The sequence below is a fragment of the Spermophilus citellus genome (assembly GCF_964194105.1).
Source record: "Spermophilus citellus genome assembly, chromosome: 3".
Classification (NCBI taxonomy): Eukaryota; Metazoa; Chordata; class Mammalia; order Rodentia; family Sciuridae; genus Spermophilus; species Spermophilus citellus.
Window position 1 is genome coordinate 186,898,529 of NC_138184.1, and position 17,925 is coordinate 186,916,453.

The 17,925-nt window shown below is 33.5% G+C and overlaps 1 protein-coding gene across 1 annotated transcript; it reads right to left on the minus strand.

Moving 5' to 3' along the window:
* Window positions 1–11,383: 11,383 nt before the first annotated feature.
* Window positions 11,384–17,652, minus strand: LSM8 (LSM8 homolog, U6 small nuclear RNA associated). The gene is made up of 4 exons (XM_081285038.1): window positions 17,495–17,652; window positions 16,347–16,387; window positions 13,835–13,962; window positions 11,384–12,015 (listed from the first exon to the last, which is right to left on the minus strand). The coding sequence occupies exons 1-4, from the start codon at window positions 17,523–17,525 to the stop codon at window positions 11,925–11,927; spliced, it is 291 nt and encodes a 96-aa protein (XP_081141164.1). The 5' UTR covers window positions 17,526–17,652; the 3' UTR covers window positions 11,384–11,924.
* Window positions 17,653–17,925: the final 273 nt, after the last annotated feature.

Genomic DNA, 17,925 nt, shown 5'->3' on the forward strand with positions numbered 1-17,925 from the left:
AAAATTCAATATCCTGTTTGGGAAATCAGCCCAAACTGCATCTCTAAGAGTTTCCTACCTTCCACATACTAAGTAACCACAGAAGCCAAATATTAAAAGGTAAGCAAGGAATTTTTGAAAACCTGGATAAGAGACTGTTCTCTTATAAAGACATCAGGATTGAGTGAAATGAGTGATATTTAGAAGCTGCCTTAGAACTTTGGATTGTGCAGAGAAGAGTGAGGAGAAGAGTGGGGTTATGGGAATGGGAGGACAGTAGAATGAGGTAGAGGTTATTACCAGATATACATACATGATTACACTATTGGTGTCACTCTGCACCATGTACAGCCAAAGGAATGAGAAGGTGTGCTCCATTTGTGTACAGTGTATCAAAATACATTCTACTGTCATGTATAACTAATTAGAACAAATTTAAAAATTAGAAAAAATAGAAACTGTCTTGGACATGCCAGAGCAGGAGTACATATGCCCTTTTTTCTCCCATTCTCTTCTATACCCCAGGAAAATCCACAGAAATTTGTAGAAGTACTATGTGGTGTGTGTTCAATTCACAGTCTTATACATGAAGAAATGCAATGACTATTGCATGAAATAGTACTACCAGCGAACTTCACTTGTTTAATGAAACAAGCCCATTAGGAGGCCCTAGAATAAACCACCACATTGGAAGTGCCATGGCCATAAGAGGCTGATTATCCATCATCCCACAATAATGACAGGGCTGAAAATACTGAAGAGCCCTTATGAAGTTTTACTGACAGCTATACTTAAACCCTTCCTGCACTGTGAGCTTGGGGAATTTCAGCATTGCCTTCAGAATCAAAAAACCTAAGAAAAAAGTCATAAGGGCCAAGAACATCCTTATCTGCAAATAAGGATCCAGAAAGATCTTATTTTTCTTAAAGAAATTTGTCACCAGGAGATTTAATCTATATAAAGGTGTTCTGAAGAAACAGGCAGATGTCCATTGCCCTGGGAAGAACCTTTCAGATTTGCTAATTACTCATAATGCTTCCACAGGAAAAGAAAAAACAACTGGACTCATGCCTCCTATGGGAACCTGGTGTCTCAAGACTGGTCTTTGATTTCCACAAAGAACTTGAAACATTAGTTTGCCTGGATTATCTGAGGATGGTAATGTACTCAAAAGAAGGTACTCTAAAGGGTTTACTTTCATGCAAATAAATTGCTCTCATAGTCATGTTATTTAGTTACTTAATTTATCTTACTGTAATAATGATAGCTGCTTTGCTTTATATGGACCAATGTCTGTATCAACAGTTACAGATTGCTCAAAGGAAATAGCAATATTTAGAAAATTGTAATGTTATTATGAATTAGTAACAAAAGAATTCTAATTGTAAAACGATGAAATTTTCTTTCCGAAAAGAAAGAAACCTCTTTGCCTTTACCTCATTAGGATATTGATGAAAACATAATAGACCTAATTATAGGCTTGAACTTTTGATTTTATAATGCAAAGTGTTGACCTGGCCCTTAGAAGAATCACATTCCTCTGAAAGTAACTCTCAGGAGGAGTACAAGATTCTACCACAAGGTACATGGTTGTGCTCCCTCTTGCTCTATCTTCATAGTCCAGCCTCCCGGATTTGAATCTACTTATTTAACCTACTCATTAAAAGTCACTATGTTTCAGTTAATATGCACATTGTGAAACCTACCCTAAATAAATGTCAGATCTCTTCATAGGGACTGTGAGACAAGCAAAGGAACTGCCAACAAGTGTGTTTCAATACAGCTGCAGAATCCCTAATGCACTGATGAGGCAGACAGGATTTTTAAGCTATCCTGAATTACTGTTTCCCTCATGTTTTCAGAGTCTGGTCTTGTTATTACAGGTCCATATGCAGAATATTACATGTGATCACTTAAAGTGATTAGGATCCAGAAAGCTTGATTTATGCCATATGGATTCACAAGGCATTCATTTATAAAATTTGTGTTAGAAAATAATTGTGAACTAAGGCCGAATCCTTAATTAAACGTAGGAAAATTCAATACATAAAATAAACATTTGAAGGTTGCCTAATGGAAATAGAAACATACAAAAGATTCCTTTAAAATGAAAACACTTGTTATTATTAATTATATACATGAGATGCTCAATAATTAATTTTTTATGTTTCATGAGTAGAATTTTAAGAACAGTTTGATTCTATAGCTCTAGGGTAAAAATAAACTTGCATTTTTATTTCTAAAATAAAAAGGTATAAGTATTGAAAATTATGAAGTTTTAAAAGTTTAACTATCATATAAGCACATTCCTAAATGAATGAATGGATTTCATTGAGTTTTGTATAAAATATATATTAATATTTAGTTTAAAATAAATCTATTATTGAGACTCTTAGTTGCATATTAACAGAATATATCACAAAGTATATTATGCAAAGGCAACTTTTTGTTCCATACAACTGAAAGTCTTAGAAGTCAGATCATGGATGGATTCAGTATCTCTTATGATATTATCAAGCCCAGATATCTCTTCTTTGTCCAGCTTTCATTAGTTGGCATTACTCAGATAACTCCCTCTACATGTTACTTGGCAGCTTCAAGCTTGCACATGCCTAGTTAGATTCTCTCCTCTTCTGGAATATAAAGGAAATTCAGCTAGGTGATTTTTACCTTTATTTCAGCTCAAAATTCTATGATGTATAAGTAACTCACAATAACTACCGAGTCTATAAAATATCTCCTGATTTAAATAGTGATTGTTCAAAATTGAGTATATATATATATATATATATATATATATATATATATATATATATGGTTCATTAAAGGCTTATTTCTGTAGTTATTTTAAACTTACCCTTTTCATTTTAGTAACTCGTCTCTTTCAGTGATATAAGTAAATACACTATCTAGCCCAAGTGTCACAAATTCCAAGTCAATTGATACCAAATTATTGAGATTTTAATGTAACTTAGATAATAATACTAGTATACATGTGAAAAATACAGAGTGTTAAAAGAAGGCTTTACTTATCAATTACCAAGCAAAATTCCAGGCTTGAAAATTTCCTTCTTATTAGAAAATGGGACAGGAGAAAAATGAACATTAGCAATTGCAGAACTCAATTTCTTCCATTAAAATGTTGGTTGTTTGGGAAAATATTCTGTTACAGAAGAAAAAAGGTGTAAAATTCAAGCACTTGAGGAATAAATGACTAGAAAGAACATTAAATTTGACTTCTAAGCAATGAAAAAATCTAATATAATATAATGAATAAATATAATACAATGTGGCAGTTTATCTTTGTTATATAAAAACTCATTCATGATTTGAAAATTAAATTATCCTGAGATTGTTAGTCATGATCTCTTAAATAGTGTAAACATAAATGAAAATATTAACATCATTTCAACTTGACAGGGACTAGTACTTTATAATTTGGGTAAAGTTACAACTTCATGGTAATAATAGTCGAGACCCTAAACATGTCATATGAATATTTCTGGAAAGCTAAAATTAAAGCTTTCTCAAAGATGCTATTTGGGCTGAGGAGCCAGTTAGAGCTGCAGCAAATTCTGCCTCTAGAGTTCCATAGCAGCCACTTAGAATTCAGTTCATGGTTCCTGATTCTATTATTACATCCAATAGCTGTACAAAGTGAATATAATGTGCTCCTAGACATTTAATCCCCCATGGCAATTGCACTTCTTTTTTTTTTACACTGATTCAACATGATTTTTAGATTATTTATTTTGGCAGTAAGAAAGACATGTAGCTTGAAAGGCATTAAGATGCATAGACTCACTTAAAGCTATTGATTCAATTTTCATTACTTATCTGTTGGCAGTTAGGGAAGGCATTTCCAGATCATTGCTTTGGGTATGACAGGTCTTTAGTTCTCTAATCTGTAATTTGGATGCTGCTGTCAGACTGAAATATTTTGTCTTTCACCATTTGCCCTAAACTATAAGCATATGTGCCTATACTGATAATAATACATTCATTTTCACTGTTAAAATTGCTATATGAACCTGCTCACCAATCACTGCAGCCTATGGTAGATCTTAAAGCCCTAGATATCTCCCTAAGTTCTCAGATCTTAGCACAGTGTTGGCATTTGGTGCTTCTCATTACTGAACAAATTATTGCAGGCTAATACTGGTTTTCCTTCTTTTGCAATCTTAGAAGAGAGAATCACCATTCCAAAATATTATAATTTCCTTTTTTAAGCTTATATGCATATTTTTGAAACACTATATTTCCAGCCTGTGTCACATCTGAAAATCTGACATAAAATCTGTCAAATGGCCAGGTAATTACTGCCGTAGTCTCCTCACTTAAAATCATTTTTCATTCAGGCTAATAGTTCTGTTCAATGCCACTGAATCCATGTTCCTTTAACACAACTTGCATTTTTAATCTCCCTACTTTGCTACTCTGTGAATGAAGCATAAACTTTGTCCTAATATTTAAGGTAATCTTTTCCCTTGTTTCAAAAATTTCAGTGAAAAATTTAGTGAGATGGGGGTCTTCAAAACCATCTAGAAGTTAAAGATTCACCAGAATTCACAGGGCTCAGAAATGCTGCTGTACTCATGATTACCATGTATTGAAGCAAAAGGGTACAGATGAAAATCAGCAAAGGGAAAAGGTACATAGGATGAAATCAAGGAGAAACCAAGCACAAGCACCAGTTGTGGTCTTTAGTGGGGCTACAGACAGCAACTAATTCTCCTAGTAACAGTATTTGACAACACATGCAAAGTATTGCTTCCCTAGAGGTGCTCACTTGAGCCTTCCTGTTCTCCTGGGTTTTTATCTGGTTGAATAACATGCCTGTGCAGCTCCCACAGGACTTCTGAATCTCTAGTCTCCCAGAAACTAAAATGATACCACATGACCAGGGCTTAGGCATACAAAAGCACTTTTATCAGACTGGACATTCCAATTGCTCAGTCTGCCTCTAAGGAGCTAGTCAAGGACAAGTCTTTTTTGGACCATACAGGATCTGAGCCTTTACTGTACAGGTAGGTCAGTTTCCTTTTTACTACTCAGCCACATCTTGCTCATTCCTGCCTTTATGTTCAACAATTTGAAAAGTTTTCCTAACCATCTATGAAAATCCTTACTATCCTTAAGGGCCCAGCACAAGCCCATTCTTTTTCAGAAGACGCCTTCATGCCCTTCCACATCTCCACACATAGAAGCACTTGCATCCCTGCCATGCATTGGACACTTTTATATATTATCTTCAAATCCTACTTTACTGAGTATGTCATCTCTCTGATACAGCTGTCATGTAGTAAATACAAAGGAAATGAAGTATTACTGGTGAATTGCTTCTGTTTATTCTTTAATTTAGAATTTCATTGGCACTAAATTATCCTCCAATTTTCCTAGGATATTGTGTTTTAATGTACAAACTGAAACACGGAAAGTTTTTTTCCAAACTTCTAACATATTATCATTTCCCATTTATCTTTTCTCAATAAAGCAATCTAATATTTTCATTGTTCTAACTAACCACTTTGACTCTAGGTGTTTTTCTCTGTACTTTTTTCCCCCTTTTTAAATATAATGATCAATATGTCACATGACCTTTGGACAAGGGAAAGAGACTTTCATTTCCAATAAATTTCTACTTATTCAGAATTTTCCTAGGGTTCCCCCTCCTCCATCAAAGAACTTGACCAGGAAATGCTTTTAATTAATTTTGAGTACTTTTCCTAGGTCACAATAAATAATGTGGAGTCCATTGTTCAACATTAGGATAAATGTTGGCTGTTATTAATTTTGACAAATTACTGTGAGTAAAATGAATAATTTTTAAATTTTTAACTCTAATTGTAACCTCTATCAGGTCATTTACTTTAAAGTGTTTTATAAGCCCCAAGGCAGCATTCTCTGGCAATTTGTATCATTTCAGTAGTTTTCCTCTTTGTAGAGAGCAATATATTATAATCTATAATTTCTTGATCTGAGAAAAATTAAAATATATTTATCTTGTGCATATTTCCAGATAAACACATTATCTCTTTTCCTGTTCCCCACCCCAAAACACACACACACACACACACACACACACACACACACACACACACTCACATTAACACATGAGAATATTATCTCCTCAAAGATGTCTCATTCCTACGCACCCCATTCCTGACTATTTTTTTTCAATATATTTCAAATGTAATAAAAAACTTTATAATTTTTGATTATATAGTATTTGTAACACCAGTATATGTGGGGGAAGAACAATAAAAAATAATTAAAGTATAATGAAGCAGAGCATTACCCTAAGAATAGGGAAGAAGTCCCATCATGCAGTTAAAAGAACAATGGAGTATACCTAATGGAATGGGATTTCAATGGCATTGTAAGAATACTTGATCTGTGTTACTAGCAAGTAATACTCTATAAAATACAAGAATTTTTAAAATGTACAAAAAAAGAAGGGATGGAATATACAAAAAAAAAAAAACTACAAAAAGCCAGGTGCAGTGGCACATGCCTGTAATCCCAATGGCTCCAGAGGATAAGGCAGAAGGATTACAAGTTCAAAACCAGCTTCAGCCATTTAGGGAAGTCCTAAGCAATTTAGCAAGACCTGTCTCAAAATGAAAAATAAAAAGAGCTGGGGACTGGCTCAGTGGTTAAGCACCACTGGGTTCAATCTCCTGTACCAAAAATTAAGCAAGCAAACAAAAAACCCTACAAAAATATTTAACACCAACATTGGGTTTTTAAAGTTCTTAAGGCTAAAACCTCTCTTCCTATTTAAACTTTGTCTTGAAGAACAGTTCTCAACTCCTCCATCCCCTAAGTGATGCCAAAAGGCAGCAGATGGTATCCTGTTAACTAATTGTAGAAAACTCAGTTGAAATTCTATTTTACTTTTATCCTTAGAGTTATGCAATTTACACAGACCTAGCAATCTTAAATAATAATTAAAAAATGATGATATGAATTGAAATGATTGATATGAATTATACCCACTTAGAAAAAGACCACTTGTAGTTGCTTTATGGTTCAGGTGTCAGATAAAGCTTCACAAAGACAATATTTTTTTAATTTTGTTCCCAAGTACATACACAATGTCAAGCACAATACCCAGCATATATTAATGACTTGACAAATGTCCCTCACAAAAATTCCAAAAAATCTATTTTTGAAGTTGAACACATGATCACTGGGAGGCAGTATCTATTCACAAAGACCGTCCAAGCTTTGTAATTACTAAGTTCTTACTATACAGAAAAGGAAAATCACATCAAAGCATTTGATTAGGGCTGGGATATAGCTCAGAGGTACAACATTTGCCTAGTATGTCAATGCCCTGAGGTTCAATTCAATCCCCAGGATTGCAAACCAAAAAAAAAAAAAAAAAAAAGCATCTGACCAAATTTTATACGAATGATAATCCCTATAAACAAGATGGTATTTAAAAACTAGATATTTTGCAATTAAATGCATTTGTTGTTGCTTGAATGAGAGCACTATGCTGTTTAATGGATCAGTATCAAGCCAGATAGATGGCTTTGACATAAGTTTTTTCAGTTACATGTAAACTGAAAGCAATTTAACCAATTTGCTCATGACTTAAAAACAGACTAATAGCCCAAATTAAAAAAAAAAAACATTAAAATGATTAGAAATAAATCTATGAAATGAGGTAGTGAGTATAGAAGTTCAGAATGAATAGATTCTGTAAAAATCTTCAGAATGTTCAAATTCCTGGTCAAAGATATGCCTGCTCTAGGAGCACATTTAATTCTCTAGCATATTTGTTAAAATAGTGTTAAGTTTTCATTTCATTTTTTTTTTTAGTTGTAGATGGACCTTTTTTAAAAAAGTTCTTTCTTTTTTTTTTTTTAAAGAGAGAGAGAGAGAATTTTTTAATATTTATTTTTTAGTTTTTGGTGGACACAACATCTTTGTATGTGGTACTGAGGATCAAACCCGGGCCGCATGCATGCCAGGCGAGCGCCTACCGCTTGAGCCACATCCTCAGCCCCGTTGTTTCTTTCTTTATATGGTTATTTTTTTTACGTGGTTCACACCCAGTACCTCACACATGCTAAGCAAGTGCTCTACCACTGAGCCACAACCCTGGCCCAAAATAGTGTTAAATTTATACATACTTTTCATATAACCAAAGTTCTTCATGATTTATATACTCAAGTTTCTTGTAGAGGATATGGTTACCATTGAGACAGACTGAAAAATGAAAGTGACAAACCCACATTTGAAACCTATCCACATTGACTTTCGAATAATATGAATAAAAGCTGTTGACTGTTATGTTCTAGAAATCATACAAAGTGTTTTAAATGAAGTCTAGTTTTGTTACAGCCCAGAAAGATAGGTGTGACTCTGTCTTAAGGATTCTATAGAGTAGAGACACATCAGCATACACAAATGCTAGCTAGGTCTTTTAATAACTCTACCATGCTTTCTTTTGCTATTAGCAACTATTCCCTTTTGTCCTAGTACAGATCTATTGAACCACAATCAGAAAACAGGGCCCAAGAATAAAGCATTTCAGTGAAAATGGCCCACAGGACAGCTCTGGGAATTGTCTTAGACCTAAGTATATCTCTGTGAGACTTCTGATGCCCCACCATGAGATCATACTTTCTGCATTAAGCACAAAAACCAGGTTGAATTAAGATTCCCATTACTCACTAGTGCTACCTTTTGTAAGGCATGTAACTCTGCTAAGCTTCAATTACCCAACATGTAGAATGATCACTGTTGTAAGCACTTAGCATCATGCTTGACACATGATATGCATTGAATGGGAGAAAAAAAAAGGTCTCTACTAATTTTGAAGGTGAAGACCAAGAACAGACTATATTACTAGTTAAGAGTTGCTATATAACTCTGACTACCACACAAAGCAGGTTCACATGTCTTTATGAAGAGAGTGTTTATTACTTCTTATTCACATGGTAAATATTCCATTACTCATCTAAGACAAATAATAAGTTATCTTATGTTTGCTTTAAATACCACCTAAAAGTTGTTTTTTAGTCCTACTTTCATCTCATATTATTAGCTTAAAACTTCAGAATGGTTTTTATAAATGTTACTGATAAAAATTTAGTATCTCTTGTTCTGGGATCAAGATTTGTATTATTTAAGCCAAAATTGTCAGGATAAAGCCATTTAAGTTATCAAAGTGCTCCAACCTAAAAGCAAAGTTATTATTATTTATTTTGCAATGCTGGGGATTAAATCCAGGGCCTCATACATGGAAGGCAAGCACTCTACCTGCAGGCTACAGTACTGGGAATCAAGTCCAAGCAATGTTAAACTATTATTTCAATTTTTCCTTTTCAGGAAAAAAGAAAAAAAGTTGTTTAATTGCCCCTTTCAAATAACTTTAAAGAAAATATCTTGCCAAGAAATACTTGTAATTCCTTCTTAAGTTGGTTTTAGATTGTGCCTTGTGCCTGTGTCAAGTTACAGAGGTTAATTACAGGTTAAACTTGAGTCTCAATAAGAAACTAATAACAGAATTTAAGTTTCATTAAATATAAAAAAAACATGATATTGCATATAAATCACCACATATGGTTGTTGTTCCCTTACAATTTTCATGCAAAAAGAAATCCAAGAGGATATATCACATTAGAAACACATCAACAGGAGGGTGATGACTATGGTTTGTGTTTATGTATTTACATGTTATTCGTGTTGCTACAAGTATTTTGGGAGATCTGACTCTGGATTTCATTTGTACTATCAGAATGAATTTTTTTTTCTTACAAAATGAATGTTCTGTAGTTTTAATTATTGGAATTAGTTCCACTGAAACAGAATATCTATTTCATAGTCCCTAACTAAACTTATTTGCTTTGCCCACTTTGCATCACTTTCATTTTATTACTAAATAGATTATAAAACCTATGTGAGATTATCATTGTGTGACAAAATACCCAAGAAAAATGCTTATAAAAGGTAAAAAGATTTATTTGGGGTCATGGTTTGAGAGAATTCAGCCCAGGTTCAGCTGGATGCGTTGTTTCTGGACCTATGGAAAGGCAAAACAAGGCAGGCAGCAGGTGGTAGAGCAGACTTGATAACCTCCCAGCAGCTGGGAAATAGCATGCAAGTGGACAAGGACAAAATTCTTGAGAATTCCCCCAGTGACTTTCCTCCTCTGAAGCTCCACTACCTCTCAATAATGCCATCACATTATGAATCCATCAATGCATTCATGCACTGATGAGGTTTGAACCCTCATGATCCAGTCACTTTCCCAAACCTAAGAACACTGTTACATGGAAACCAGGACCAAGTCTTCAATTCAGGAGCTTTGGGAGACATATCAGATCCAAAGTTTAACAACCTTATACCACTACAAAGGCCAAATATTTAGGAATAGCCAATACTAGTTAATCTCTTATCTTCCCAGATGTCTTACCCTCCTGAAAATCAACTAAGTTATTCTAGGGTGATGGTGATTGCTGACCAATGAAAAAACCATCCCAACGTTTTTTCTTATAAGGTTTGTTCCTGTATATCTCAAACTATCATGTCTTAAGTTTTAAGTATTTTAAAAAATGTGACTGAAACTCACCTCTAAATTCTTTGAACGGATCCATTCCAAAAGCCCTTTACAGAATTTAAACAAATTGGCCACGATTTCTTCTTACTCTTCTTGTAGTTTAAGCCAAACTGTGGCCTTCAAGCAATATCCAGCCTGGTGCCTGTTTTTGTACAGGAAGTTTTATTGGAACACAGCCAGGACTACTCATTATCTACGGCTGCTTTTGTGTTACAACAGCACAGATGAGCAACTGTGACAGAGACCAAATGGCCTTCAAAATCTAAAATATTTACTATATAGATTTTTACAGAAAATGTTTGCCAACCCCTATTTTAAGCACTTCCACATTGGGGAGAAAAACCAAACTAAAAATGTAAATTTATAATTCCCATCACAAAGAAACATTTGGTCTACACATGAATTAATAAGAATTTTTGTTGGCTAGCCTGGATTATCTAAACACTACTTACATTGTTTCTTCGTATTCTTTCAAAAAACAAGTTTATTTCTGAGATCAGGTTTAGAGAAGTAGGAAAGTTGTTGGCAATAGCAAGCATTGCTCCAAATTAGACTAAAGGTTTACATACCCACATTTAACAACAGTAAAATTTTCAATATTAGAAATCTTAAAATTCTTAAAAATTAAAATCTACAATGGAATTTATATTTTCAAATAAAACAGTTTATAAAATTCATTAATATATTAATATTACTTTCAGATCTAATGCATTGGGCGGGCCATCCAAGGATTTTACCAACAATCTTTTTAATCAGTCCTATCTTTCCTGGTCATCTTTAATATTCAGTTCTAATTTTTGGCGCAACTTATTAAAATTTTATTAGTACTTTTTCTTTGCTAGATTAAAGACATTTTAACCACATCTCTGAGTGCTAGGGAGCAACTTTTTAAAGTACTGGTAAACCACCACTAGTTCAGTGGGATAAATGCCAATGGCTTGAATACCTGTAGAAGACAAGATATACTGTCTAGTGACTTTCTTTAAAAAAAAAAAAATTATGAAAAAAAAACACATATAGCTTGCACTACTGAGGTTATTTGTGTGCACAATTTATATAATGCAACAGTTCTCTTTTCAATTAGTTTTTCATAAATATTAAAATATCAGAGTACTGATTTTTTCTACGTTTTCAGAATCAATAGATTTCCACATCATTTAAGAGAAAAATAAAACCAAGCCACCACACTTATAATTTAGGCAAAATATTTTTTCAATAAAAATGTAGAAATATTTTAATTTACATATTACACACTGAATCAATATGAAGTCAAAATTCACAATTACATGTTTCTAAAAATTCCAAACATCTTCCTCAGAATAACTGGTTTCTGTACAAGATTTAGATGTCCAATATACGTAGTTTTTCCTCAGTGTGCTACAGAATTTAGAGGTTCTGCTCGTATATTCCCCAAGTCAAGCGCAGAATCTGTCTCTTCATCAATTTCTCCAATGACAGCACTATAATTATTTATGGAGGGGAAAAAAAAATCAGAGTTGAAATAAATACATTTCTTAAATATATTCATGTGTATTGCTGAAATTTATTAACCAAATCAAAGCACTTGGCATCATTCTTCCAACACATATAAAACTGAACTACTTAAGATAGAAAGTAAACAATATTTTCATGAGTTAGTAAACTGCACATTTAAGTGTCAAAATGAAGGTAACATTATTGCAGGAAGCAATATTAAAAGAATACTGATAAATGTTAAAAAATCAGCTGTTTGGAGAAAAAGTGAGAGGCTGATTTATAGCATTTACTAATATTCTTCATGCAAATACTCCCACCATGGCCAATTTCAAGCTACTACAGACATCAATCAATTAGTTTGCAAAATTCTTGAAAATATAACAATCTGTTTCATGAATCAGACCAAACTGGCTCTAGCACACCAATAGGTCTAGGCCAAAGATTTAAATTTTTTTATTACAGTAAGAGAAACTTTATTCAGAACAATTATTACACATATCCCAATATAAACAATCATTGTTGTTGTAGTAAGGGGATCTGGGTCCAATCTGGTTTGCCTCTCTTTCTTTACAACTTATTTGTAATTTCACCTAAAAGTCATCTCTATATAGAATATTTTATAAATCCCCAATTTGTTTAAAGATCAAGTTATCTATCTAAAGGTGATATTAAGATTTAAAAAAATAAAGTATTCCTTCATCTTCTATATTTTACATATCCCCCAAATAACTTAAAATTGCATACTGCCTTCCAATCATACTTTGATGTATAAAGAAGTAAAAAATTACCTTATGATGACTTTCTTAAAAATCAGGGCAAAAATCAGTTTTCATAACTGATGTTTGAATGACTCTTCAATGAATTTTCCAAAAATATTAAAAAACTTGCTAGAAATTTTTATTTAACATTTTTTCTAGCCTCTATAACTGTACTAATACTAGCCACATGTGACTATTAAAAATGACAATTAAATAATATTTAAAATTTAATTCTTCAGTTAGGTCAGTGCTTTTCAAATGTTTAAGAGCCCCATATAGCTAATAGCTAATATTTCAGAAAACACCAATATGAAAATTTCCAATCATTTGAAAAAAATCATTCTGGTCAGCACTGTTCTACATAGTTCTGGATTTTCCTTAAACTGCTACTTCTAAAATAATCTTAATCTGGATTATCAATGTGTCCCAAGTTAACTGAGACCACATAAACATGGGATGTCTTCAGTGTGTCAATTATACTTTAAAAATTAATGAACTATAAATAATCATGAATTATTTAAAATTGTTCAAAAAGGAGATTCCAAAGACATCTTTAAACCCTAGGAGTGTATTTATGTTCCTCTGAAATTCAGAGTATTTGGAAGAACACTTTAGAAAGCTTCTACTGAAGTATTTGGTGTAAGGAAGCACCCTTTCTCGACCCTATTCAGGTCATTTAACTATTAGAAATTTGGACAAATCTAAGTAGGTCAAGGTTTAATTTGTAAAAAGATCATTTAGGTTAGCTCCTGAAAAAAATCAACATAAAATGCATAAATTTTTGCCTTATTTTAAACAAATATAAGAAAAGCCACATTTATAAAATGAATGCAACATTTTATGATCTACGTATGAATGATACGGTATGATATTTGGGGAAAAATCTCTATTCCATAAAGCAAGGAAGCATACCTATATTATAATTCTAACCTAACTTGAAAGGATATATTTTAAAAAGGGGTAGGGATGCAGCCAAGTGGTATAGTGCTTGTCTAGCAATCATTACTACTGCCAAAAGAAAAAAAAGAAAACATATTTTACTTACACATTGTCACCTCTTACAATGTATAGTCCTAGTACTACTTGTTCTACTCCCTGTGAAGAGCTAAATACTCGTTCATGGCTTTCATCCAAAATCAAATTAATGGTTTGGTCAAAACCTTTCAGTGTTCCCTAAAAAGAAAACATACAAGAGAAATATTCCAGTTTACTGAATGTGCAAATTCAACCTTAAAACTACTGTAGTTATCTGTAAGTTGCCTATCTTAAATATAAGTTCATTATTTTCTTTGTAACCAACAGTATTCCAGGGCACAGAACTTACCTTTATGATAAGGAAAAAAAGGGTTCACCACATATTTGACTAGTGTGCAGAGTTGAGAGTTACAAAAGATACTATTACCAGAGTAATTCCTAATAAGTAGCATAAAGATCACATAATCCAATAGTTAACATTCTAAAAACAAAAATTAAAACAAGGGAGATTTAAGGAAAGATCATGTATAAATAAGAGGTATAAACATGCATATCAACTATAGCAAATTAACAGTATCATTACAAGCTACACACTAGTGTAAGGTACTGTACTACAAATGCTGCACACATTATCTCAATTAAATTCTACCCTTTGAGGTAAAACCATAATTATGCCCATTTCAAAAAAGAAAAACTGAGGCCCACAGAAGTATCTTTCAAGGTCTCCTGGAGAGTAAGTAGCAGACCCAGGTACCAAACCACAAAAGGCTAGCTCCAGAGTCACACCACTGAACCACTACTTATTATTATAAATAAATGAATATAATCTATCATTTTTCTGAGACTGAAATTTATCCCATAAATGCATACAAACTTCAAATGGTAGTTACAATACTTTATGAGTTCTTTCTAGCTGCCAGTATTCTGTGTGCCTCACATGTATTATTTAATTCTCTCAATAATACAATAAAGTAGATACAAATATAACTCTGATAATTAAACCCGAACTTGAAAGAAATAATCAGGAAAAAATTTATGGTTTTAAATAAGGAAGACATGGTCCTAGCCAAACACAGTGACTCAGATACTATTCAAGTTTCTGAAGAATCATCAACTTATATTGATTTTGAATAGTCAACCTCTCAAGATCACTGTTAAATGTATCATGATTTGAAAATCAAAATACATAAAATCAGAAGGTAGTAAGGAAAAACTCAGAATCTAGAATTTGTAAGAGAAACAAAATTTGGAGTAATTGCTATACTAGTTAGCAAATGGTTGTTGTTATAACACCTATACATAACTTCCCAGCTTTATTTTACACAGAAATACTGTATCAAGTAATTATATGTCAAAGAAATACAGAACTATTTAAGTTTAGGATTAAAAATTCTCTTTTTATATAGCTTTCCTTCTTCTATAAAATTAACTTTTCAATTTACTATCTACACTGCTAACAAGAATAAAAAATTTAAATGAGGTTTTCTCAAAATAAAAAATTATTTGCAAGTATCCATTCATAGCAATAGGCTTCTTAAAACCTATCAATAGTGGCACATCATTAGGTGATTTCATTGTTAGGTAAAAATCATTAAGAGTGTCCTTATACAAAGACAGTTACATCACTATTAACATTAAAATATTTCAACTGTCCATATTTGGTAAAATAGAATGTGAGGTACCTAAAAAATTCATGGCTGCTTCCTTAATTAAAGAGAAAGAAAGGCAATTAACCTAGGTTTTGGAAACAAGCCCAACTTAAATCCTCATTTGGTTCTGTCACTTATAATGCTGTTTCTCTAGGATAAGGACTCACTCTCTGAGCTTGGCTCCTAACTCAGAATACAGGGATAATTCTTCACAAGGTGGTAGTGCAGACTATATAATAACAAAATGCCTGGCACATGCTATGCATTTAATAGTCCAGCACTTTGACTAACAGCAGTCACTAAGGATCTACTGAGAATTACAAGGATTATAAAGAAAGAAATAAAAGACTGTAGAATGAGTAAACAAGGAATTATAGTCATGCACTGCATAACAATATTTCAGTCCAGAATGGGCTAAAAATAACTACAATGGGACTATAAGATTATATCACCTAGTGATGTCATAGCTGTCTTTGTGTAAGCACTCTTATGATGTTTGTACAATGAAATCACCTAATGGATCCACATTATTAAGGAATATATATGTATGACTCTACATGCATATACTATCTAAATCATAAGTTTCCAAGAAAGAGCCACAAAATTCAAAAAAAGATTTTATATATATATATATATAATGATTGCCTGTGAATACTAGAGCACTGAATGGGGAAGGAAATAAAAAATGGAAGAGGAAAATAAATAAATATAAGATACAGATCTGCAGATTAGAAATTCTCTAAGGGCACAACCTATTATTCTATTTACTAGATGCCCTGTGCTATACACTGAATGTTTATTTGTAAAGAAAATATGGATCAGCAGCAAAGAGATAAAGAGCTGAATCAAAATTAAATTGCAACACAAGTAGCACCAGAGATCAGGTTTCCAATATGACCACAAAAAGCAGAGAATGAAATGTCAAGCACTTACCACAATCATTCTCCCATCAGAAGTAATAACAGCAACAGTTCCTGATAACTGAATCAAGGAAAACATTTCTTACAGAATGAAAACTTAGATTAGGTACAGGAATCATTTGAATTACTAGAAAAAAAGATGAAGAATCTAAATCCACCTATTTAACACATTCACTATGTTCAATAAGTTCTTCCCTCGATAATTAATCAGAAAGCTCCTCTTCACCTTCCCTCAAAAGAGAAAGAAAACAAAACAAAACACCTTTTTATATGATCAGCATATACTGTCGCAGGTGGAATTAAATTTGGCACTATTTTTTTTTTAACTAGAAATGTTGACAATCAATGATTCTGAGTAACATATTTCCCCCTTAGGACTACTAATTCATTTTCAAAATGTTGCACGATTTCAGGTACATTAAGACACTTGTCTTCCAGGATCTGACTTGTGGAATTCAAAAGAAAAGAAGCTGTAATTAACTTCACAGGATATTAACCATACATCCATCAATAAAAACTTTCAGTATTTAACATGTCCCCAATTTGTACATGAGCACTTGTTATGTTTTTGTCCTAGGACTTTAAAACAGTAACATTTGCAAGACTACTTAAAAAAAAAAAAAAAAAAAAAAAAACTTCACAAGTTTTTTTTTTAAGTTATTTGTTCTTTTTTTTTTTTTTTGAAAAGTTATTTAACCTTTTAGAATAGCAAGCATGTTTTTATTCTACCAACAAGTTGAGACTTCAAGTAGAATGGAGCAGAAATTCAATTTGTGGGACAACTTTGCTATCTTCAAACAAAGATCAAAGCCTATGAATAAAAAAATACATAGACTTACAAAACATTACAAACATCACTACGACAACTGTTCATCTTATTTCCAAACTTGAACATAAAAGAGTAAGAATGAATCATTATGGGGATTTTATATACACAAAAAATTCTAAATCATTACACTAAAATTAAAAATGCCTAGGGTCCAAAGGCTCGGCTGGCCAAGCCCCCAACCAGGGATTGGCGGGTCGGAATACTCAGCCCCTAACCCTCACCCAGACCGCTCGCGGATCCCTACCCCCTGCCTCCCTCGCAAGGGTCCCGCTCCAATCCCCACGGGAACCCCGCCGTGGCCCCGGAGGTTACTGCAGCGGGCTAGAGGATACGGTTGATGTAGTTCTCCAAGGCAGACGTCATGCTACTAGGCCCAGTGGTTCCAGGCAATGATGCGGCGCAGGCGACAAACAGAGCTAAAAGGGCCCGCCAGAACCAAGCCGCGGCTCGCGCCCACCGGCGGCAACAAATATCGCGAGACTTGCCTCACGACCGCAGCTGCCGAGTCGGAAATTGAAAGGAACCGGCCACCAAACAGGAAGCAAATCAGTGATGAGCTAGTGCGCATGCGCAGAGTGTTTCCGCTACTTTTCCGGGCCGTGATCCGGAAGCCGAAAAGCACGAAAGCCACCGACAAACGAAAGAAAGTAAGAGCCTTCTTGAAAATGGGGTAGGAGGGAATTGGTGGAAAAAGGCTGGTAGAAGCTACCGGCGGAAAAAATGGAAAGAAAAGGCAGGCAGGAAGAAACGGAATGAGGTGTTT

Excerpts from the sequence above, each read along its gene's own strand:
- LSM8 (XM_081285038.1), bottom strand. The coding sequence starts at position 17,525 with ATGACGTCTGCCTTGGAGAACTACATCAACC. Across the intron at positions 13,963-16,346 it reads CTGATGGGAGAATGATTGTG|GGAACACTGAAAGGTTTTGA; the intron begins GTAAGTGCTTGA and ends TTTTCTTTTTAG. Across the intron at positions 12,016-13,834 it reads ATTGTAAGAGGTGACAATGT|TGCTGTCATTGGAGAAATTG; the intron begins GTAAGTAAAATA and ends AAATAATTATAG.